The sequence below is a fragment of the Gouania willdenowi genome, chromosome 12 (assembly GCF_900634775.1).
Source record: "Gouania willdenowi chromosome 12, fGouWil2.1, whole genome shotgun sequence".
Classification (NCBI taxonomy): domain Eukaryota; kingdom Metazoa; phylum Chordata; class Actinopteri; order Blenniiformes; family Gobiesocidae; genus Gouania; species Gouania willdenowi.
The window spans coordinates 16,294,977-16,303,286 of record NC_041055.1 but is presented as its reverse complement, the minus strand read 5'-3'; the positions used below and the strand labels follow the sequence as shown (position 1 = coordinate 16,303,286).

Below are 8,310 nucleotides of genomic sequence, written 5' to 3'. Positions count from 1 at the left end.
AAAACAGCACTAATGATGGCATGGATTCATGCGGAAAAAAAGGAGGTGAAAACATGACAGTAAAACAGATGTTTGCTAGGTGACATGGGTGTGAGTGATGTCGGAGAGGGTTGCTGTTAGGTTATAGGTAACTGTTATCTACGTTGGTGAAAAAGAATCCCATGAAAAAATAACAGAAAGCAGTAGAGAGGGCGTGTGAGAGAAGAATTGGAATGTAATGGGGATGTAGGAGCTTGTTAAGCATTGAGAAAAGTACCCTTGACTTTCCCTCCTGGTGATTAGTAAACCAGGACAGTCAAAGGATTTGGCTTTAGAGGGCATTGTGTTCCCTTAGGATACTGCCATCTATGTACAATTCTTTGTTAAATGTTGGCTCCAATTTTCTTGCAGGGGCCTTTCAGGGGGTGACCTTCTGCTTTCAGAAAGGGAAAGGCAGCTGTGAACCAGGTTGCAGAATAGGAATAGAAGGCATGTTTTCAGAGGGACACGGATGTCAATAAAACTAGGGCGGGAGTGTCGGATCAGTTTATCAGGATGGGAAAAGGATCAGGAGTATCATGAGTAGAGGGAATGGATTTTAAATGAGTGATCTATTTATATTAGTGTTCCTATCAACTAGGTAGCAAACGAGGACATAATGATGAAGAATAAAGGATTTGCAGCAGAGATGTCTGAGGCAGTGATACAAGAACAACTGACCATCCAGAACATGGATTTGCTTTGGCCTGGTAGTTTTAAGCTAACACATTGTTGCAAACGAGATAAACAACATGTACAATCTAAAGATAAAAGCAACTGATTCAGAACTTTGTAACATCAAGCAGTCAAGATGATTTCAATGTCAATCAAAATATAACAGCATAAACTTGGATGCAAAATTTGGTTGCAAACATTTTCTTTCAAACCAAGCAGGTGGTCTGGTTTATACTCTACTAGTACAGTTGCCCATTGGAATGGTATGTATTCATATAGTGGGGGCTTAAGTAGAGTTGTCAATTATGGTCAAATGAGTATGTGTTTGAAGGTTGGATGTAGAAAGAGGTGTACATACTCTTTACTCTGTAGTGTGATAAAGGGGTTTATTTGCTGGTGTAAAGTAAAATACCGTGTGCGATTTCCCTAGTTTAATTCTAAGGGACATGCGCATGATAAAGGTGTTTGTTTTTTTTACTCATTTTGAGTATTTTTTTCATTTTGAGTATTTTTCTGTGATGTAAGTTTTTTGGAGTCATTATGTGTATTTGTGTATCTTTCTGTGGTCTTTTTGTGCATTTTTGTATCTTTTTTGGTGTAGTTTTGTGCATTTTTGTTGTCATTCTGTGTATTTTTTGTATAAATATTTCGTTTTGTGTATTTTGAGTAATTTTTATACTTTTGTTGTCGTTTGGTGTATTTTTCTGTCATATGTGTTTTTTGGACTAATTTAATATATTTTTATTATAAATACCTTGTTTGTGTGTGTGTGTGTGTGTGTGTGTGTGTGTGCGTGCGTGCGTGTGTGTGTGTGCGTGTGTGGGCATACATGGTTTACAAAACCAATTTTCAGGTTTACTCACCAGCATTACGAGACCAATCAGGTTAAGGAACCAATTTTGATGGTCTCGTAAACATAAAACTTTATAATGTCATAATTATTAAATATTAATTGCAAAAGTCATTATGAATATATGTGTACACTTAGTTTATAATGTAATCAGTTAATATAGTTGTTCTATTGTTATGACCCGCCCCCTTCTTTTCTGAGCTTCACACAAATTGGTCTCATTACATAGGACGTGTTTGTTAGATCAAGACGCGTGTCCAACAGTGCCCCCAGAGGCTGCAGGAGACATTGCAAGCTACACACGTTTGTGGGAAAATACAATTTCCCATCAATAATACACACAAGGCGGGAAAATCATCAGCTGGGTTGTAATCCAGTGTGAACCAGGCAGCACTGCAGTTAGCTACCCATCATGCTTTGCGTTCTCGACTGGCCCCATTTAGCACGTTATAATAGAAAAACCATTATAACTGTCATATACAAACTTCAAACTGCCTCATATTTGACACACATGATGGTTGTCCATCCCTAAACAATGTTCAATGTGATGATTACCCATCATGCCTTGCATTCTTGACTGGCGCCATTTAGCACGCCATAATAGAAAATCCGCTATAACTCTCATTTACAACGTTCAAATAGCCTCATATTTCATACACATGATGACTGTTAATCCCTAAACAAGACTCAATGTCAAAATTTCCCATCTTGCCTTGCGTTCTCAGAGGGCGCCGCTTTTAGTGGCGTCCGACGCTAACAGCTTTTGCGGAAAGACAATATGTCATGTTGACTTCAAAATAGTGTTGGATGAATCTTATAAGATGGGAGCAGGTTGCTGATGAAGAAATAACAGGCTGTGATCAGTGGGAGGGGCCTATAATGTCCCCTGAATGTAACGTTTTTGTGAGCGGATGGGTCCACAATGATTATTGTTTGTTCTGCGCAACGGTGAGTGTTTCTTCTTATATTCTTCTATGTGCTAAGAAAGATGCTAGCAGCTACAATGTAAACAAACACACACACACACACACACACACACACACACACACACACACACACACACACACACACACACACACACACACACACACACACACAGCTGATGCGCGTGCGTGCGGGTCTCCCTCTCTCTCGCTCTCTTTTTTACACACACGCACGCACGCACGCACGCACGCACGCACGCACACACACACACACACACACACACTATTTATTATAAAAATATACTAAATGAATAAAATAAAACTAAAAACTGAACAATATTCATACAAAAAGTACACAAAATGACAACAGAAATGCATAAAAATATATAAAAAGGCTCCAAAAACACAAAAAAACATACACCAAACAACAAACATATGAAAATGACTCAAAATACACAAAACTATATATTTATACAAAAATACACAAAAAGATTCCAGAATCACACTACAATGGCAACAAAAAACAATAATTATACAAAAAATGCACAAAAAGACAACAGAAAGCTACAAAAATACATATAATGACTCCAAAAACATACATTACAGAAAAATACATCAAACAAAAAAAATATAAAAATGAGTAACAAAAACAATAATTATACAAAAAATGTACAAAAACACAACAGAAAGATACAAAAATACGCAATAATACCCCTTATGCTCCCACATGAATGCATACTTCCGACGGGCACTGTACTAGTATACTTAAAATGCAATAAAGTACATTTTTCTTTCACCATGGGTCTGCTAAGATGTGGGATCTAAACATCAGAGGTTTTAACAACCTGCAAGGTTAGCCGCCTTGATAGTGGAGTTTTTCTGCCTTTCATCAAACTCTGCAGGCTCAGAGATGACGGCATTCTGGAGTTCAACAAGGATGAGTCAGTCAATTCGTGACCCCTGACTTAAACTATTTTTACTAAAGCATTTAAGGCTTTGTAGGATGAATCCTAGAGTACTAGGTGAAAACCCTTAAAATTGTTGAAGTATTGTCTTAATAAATTATTTGTTTATTTTTGCAAAAACGCTGCAAACCCCATGAATCTACCTTTATCGAAGCCAGTGTTTCTCAAACCTTTTTTTTGTGTTAACTTCACAGTATCACATTATTACTGACTCCACACCTTTTCAACACAAATACTAAGGTGCAGAGTATATATCCATCCATTTTGCGACCTGCTTGCTCCTTTTTCCTCTGGTGCTTATCTCCAGCTGTCATTGTGCAATCTTAGAGACTCCAATCAACAGTCATGTTGTTGGATTGTGGGAAGGAACCGGAGTACCCGGAGAAAACCCATGTGGGAGAACATGCAAATTCCACACAGAAACAACTCAAGACCATTTCAGCCTTCTCATTTGTAATCACCTGCAGACACGATATTAGTTTAAGTGACTGCATTGAGCCTGTTTCTCACTGTGAAAAAAAAAACTAATTTATTGTGCCACCCACAGTTTGAGATTCAGATTAATCCATCCATCTAATTTCTGACTCACTTTTTCCAGAAACTCAACACCTCCAAGACGAAGGAACTGATTGTCGACTTCAGGAGGTGTAAACCGGACATTCAACCAATCACCATAAATGGGGACGGGGTGGAGATGGTGTCAGACTTTACATTCCTGGACATCCACATCAGTGGCGACCTAACCTGGACTGTTAACGCCACATCAATCCTGAAGAATGCACAACAGAGACTATACTTCTTGAGGATCCTCAGAAAAAACAACTTAAAGCTCTTGTTGTGCTTCTACCGCTGCTCAGTGGAGTCGGTGCTGAGCTGCGGCAATTCGCTGTGGTTCGCCAGCTGCACCACAGCAGACAGGAAGAAGCTCCAGAGGGTCATGAACACTGCCCAGAGACTGAATGGCTGCCCTGTCCCATCCCTGGAAGACATATACAACACCCGCTCCCTCAGGAGAGCCCACAACATCCTTAGGGACTCCTCACACCCCGGTCACCACCTTTTCCAACTTCTGCCCTCAGGGAGGCAATAAAGACAAAAATAAACAGTTTCCGCCCAAGAATTGTTGTTGCCCTGAACGCCTCAAACCCCGACAAACCCTGAATCTGCTGTTTTAATACCCCTCTTGTCTTTTAAACACCCTCCGGGGACTGTACAATTTATTTTAAGATTATAATGTCCTGCACTTTTTTATTCTATTTGATTCAGCAGTTTTTACAGATTTTGATTCAGTGTTTTTGCACTAATTACCTTTGCACTTCCTATTTTTCTTTCTGCTGTTCGCACTATTTTACGAGAGCTGCTATTTTTTTTTATTTTGTTGTGCTTCTGAAAGAGTAACAATGACAATACAAGGATTCTGATTCTGCTGGTGCCCATCTCCAGCTCTCATTGGGCATTAGGCAGGAGTACAAACAGTCTTGTGTTTTTTGGATTGTGGCAGGAAGCTAACCTTGCCTGCAAGATGGATTCTGGTGTTCACAAACACCAGAATCCATCTTGTGCTGTTCCTGCCTTTGCCTTTCTAAACCAAACCGAACCAATTAGAACCAATCATGACTCACAAATTCATGTGGCAAAAAGGGCAAAAGTCCCTCGACATAATGACCGCAGCATTACTATTCCAAAAGAATACTGGCTCTTTCCAGGTTAGCAGGAAGCCGGAGTACATGGAAAAAACGCACACAAGCAACCAGATTTACAGCAATATTTGTGAAATTTGTGTACTTTTCTCGTAAAATTTAATGTCAATATTTAACCTAAAGATTAAACGTATCATTTAGATTTAAATTTAACATTAAAGATTCAGATTATAGATTCAGATTCAACATTTTTATTCAAATGTAACCTTAAGATTAAATATTAAGTCTTACAGTATATTAAATTGAGCGTCTCAAAGTGTTTCTCCAGGCATAACTTCACACTGGTGCATTGCTTTTTTGCAATTTATTCAATCACCCTCTAACTAATGATTGAGGGAATCAATGAAAAAAAACATTTTGGGCATGTGTATGAAGCCCAAATAGCAATTTTATGATGTTTAAAGCATGAGCCCTTCAATGATTTAATACATAATTCCCATCAGCTTCTCACAGTTTTTCCCCCTACAATTTATTTTTCTGAGTCAGGTTTTTTGTTTCTCATTGCGCTGGGGTAAAACTTCTTTTCTAGCCAGCAGTCAACAGTAGGTTTGGCATTTTCCAATTTTTTTAAGTGTTGGTCATACCGACGTTCATTCACAAACTGTTCCATTAACTGACACGATGTATTACTCGTGGGTAGGGGCTGGTAGGGTCTTCGTCTCACTGCATTACCTAATGTCATTGACGGGTCTTCCTGAGCCATAGTGTCACAAAGATGATTATTACGGGACTGTATGTCCGTCAAACTGCACAAGACAGGCAAATTGGCATGTGTTTTCTTTTTAGGTTTGCCTTTCTTTTTTGGATACTTTGGCAAGGTGTTTGTTGTTTCCATCGTTGTTTCCCTTTTATTTATCGATTGGTCCGTTTCCTGTTCATATATCGATCCGCCCATTTCCTGTTGAAATATCAATCTGTCTGTTTCCTGTTTATTTATCGATTCATTTAAAAATCCATCCATTTCCTGCTCATCCATCGATTCATGTATTAATCTGTCTGTTTCCTGTTCATTTATCAATCCATCCAATTCCTGTTCATCTATTGATTCATTTATCAATTTGTCCGTTTCCTGTTCATCCATCGATTCTTTTATCGATCCGTCCGTTTCCTGTTCATCAATCGATTCATTTATCGATCCATCCATTTCCTGTTCATTTATCGATTCGTCCATTTCCTGTTCATTTATCAATCCATCCAATTCCTGTTCATCTATTGATTCAATTATCAATTTGTCTGTTTCCTGTTCATCCATCAATTCATTTATCGATCCGTCCAATTCCTGTTCATTTATAGATTCATTTATCAATATATCCGTTTCCTGTTCATCCATCGATTTATTTATCGATTCGTCCATTTCTTGTTCATTTATCATTCCGTCCAGTTTCTGTTCATCTATTGATTCATTTATCAATTTGTCTGTTTCCTGTTCATCCATCAATTCATTTATCGATCCGTCCGTTTCCTGTTCATTAATCAATTCGTCCAATTTCTGTTCATTTATGGATTCATTTATCAATCTATCCGTTTCCTGTTCATCCATCGATTCATTTATCGATCCGTCTCTTTCCTGTTCATTTATCAATCCATCGAATTCCTGTTCATCTATTGATTCAATTATCATTTTGTCTGTTTCCTGTTCATCCATCAATTCATTTATCGATCCGTCTGTTTCCTGTTCATTTATCAATTCATCGAATTCCTGTTCATCTATTGATTCAATTATCATTTTGTCTGTTTCCTGTTCATCCATCAATTCATTTATCGATCCGTCTGTTTCCTGTTCATTTATCAATTCGTCCAATTCCTGTTCATCTATTGATTCATTTATCAATTTGTCTGTTTCCTGTTCATCCATCAATTCATTTATCGATCCGTCCGTTTCCTGTTCATTTATCAATTCGTCCAATTCCTGTTCATCTATTGATTCATTTATCAATTTGTCTGTTTCCTGTTCATCCATCAATTCATTTATCGATCCGTCCGTTTCCTGTTCATTTATCATTCCGTCCAGTTTCTGTTCTTCTATTGATTCATTTATCAATATATACGTTTCCTGTTCATCCATCGATTCATTTATCAATTCGTCCATTTCTTGTTTATTTATCAATCCATCCAGTTTTTGTTCATCTATTGACTCATTTATCAATTTGTCTGTTTCCTGTTCAGCCATCGATTTATTTATCGATCCGTCCAATTCCTGTTCATCCATCGATTCATTTATCCATCTGCCAATTTCAGGTTCATTTATCAATGTGTCTGTTTCCTGTTCATCCATCAATTCATTTATCGATCCGTCCATTTCCTGTTCATTTATCAATCCATCGAATTCCTGTTGATCTATTGATTCAATTATCATTTTGTCTGTTTCCTGTTCATCCATTAATTCATTTATCGATCCGTCTGTTTCCTGTTCATTTATCAATTCGTCCAATTCCTGTTCATCTATTGATTCATTTATCAATTTGTCTGTTTCCTGTTCATCCATCAATTCATTTATCGATCCGTCCGTTTCCTGTTCATTAATCATTCCGTCCAGTTTCTGTTCATCCATCAATTCATTTATCAATCCGTCTGTTTCCTGTTCATTTATCAATTCGTCCAATTCCTGTTCATCTATTGATTCATTTATCAATTTGTCTGTTTCCTGTTCATCCATCAATTCATTTATCGATCCGTCCGTTTCCTGTTCATTTATCATTCCGTCCAGTTTCTGTTCATCTATTGATTCATTTATCAATATGTCTGTTTCCTCTTCATCCATCAATTCATTTATCAATTCGTCCAATTCCTGTTCATCAATCAATTCATTTATCGATCCATCCATTTCCTGTTCATTTATCGATTTGTCCATTTCCTGTTCATTTATCAATCCATCGAATTCCTGTTCATCTATTGATTCAATTATCATTTTGTCTGTTTCCTGTTCATCCATCAATTCATTTATCGATCCGTCTGTTTCCTGTTCATTTATCAATTCGTCCAATTCCTGTTCATCTATTGATTCATTTATCAATTTGTCTGTTTCCTGTTCATCCATCAATTCATTTATCAATTTGTCTGTTTCCTGTTCATCCATCAATTCATTTATCGATCCGTCTGTTTCCTGTTCATTTATCAATTCGTCCAATTCTTGTTCATCTATTGATTCATTTATCAATTTGTCTGTTTCCTGTTCATCC

General features: G+C 37.4%; 1 protein-coding gene across 8 annotated transcripts; it reads right to left on the bottom strand.

Annotated features, from left to right (window-relative positions):
• Positions 1-5,381: 5,381 nt before the first annotated feature.
• LOC114473434 (HIV Tat-specific factor 1 homolog) lies at positions 5,382-7,971 on the bottom strand. 8 transcript variants are annotated; one of them, XM_028463053.1, is made up of 5 exons: positions 7,901-7,971; positions 7,815-7,861; positions 7,061-7,643; positions 6,890-6,994; positions 5,382-6,574 (listed from the first exon to the last, which is right to left on the bottom strand). In XM_028463053.1, the coding sequence occupies exons 1-5, from the start codon at positions 7,953-7,955 to the stop codon at positions 5,601-5,603; spliced, it is 1,764 nt and encodes a 587-aa protein (XP_028318854.1). In that variant the 5' UTR covers positions 7,956-7,971; the 3' UTR covers positions 5,382-5,600. The 8 variants fall into 8 exon arrangements, with proteins under 8 accessions (XP_028318854.1, XP_028318855.1, XP_028318856.1 ...); XM_028463054.1 differs by having other exon boundaries at positions 7,815-7,939; XM_028463055.1 differs by lacking the exons at positions 7,815-7,861; positions 7,901-7,971 and having other exon boundaries at positions 5,382-6,418; positions 6,497-6,574; positions 7,061-7,795.
• Positions 7,972-8,310: the final 339 nt, after the last annotated feature.

Excerpts from the sequence above, each read along its gene's own strand:
- LOC114473434 (XM_028463052.1), bottom strand. The coding sequence starts at position 7,787 with ATGGATGAACAGGAAACAGACAAATTGATAAATGAATCAATAGATGAA. Across the intron at positions 6,995-7,060 it reads GGAAACAGACAAATTGATAA|ATGAATTGATGGATGAACAG; the intron begins ATGAATCAATAG and ends ACGGATCGATAA. Across the intron at positions 6,575-6,889 it reads GGAAACAGACGGATCGATAA|ATGAATTGATGGATGAACAG; the intron begins ATGAATTGATGG and ends ACGGATCGATAA.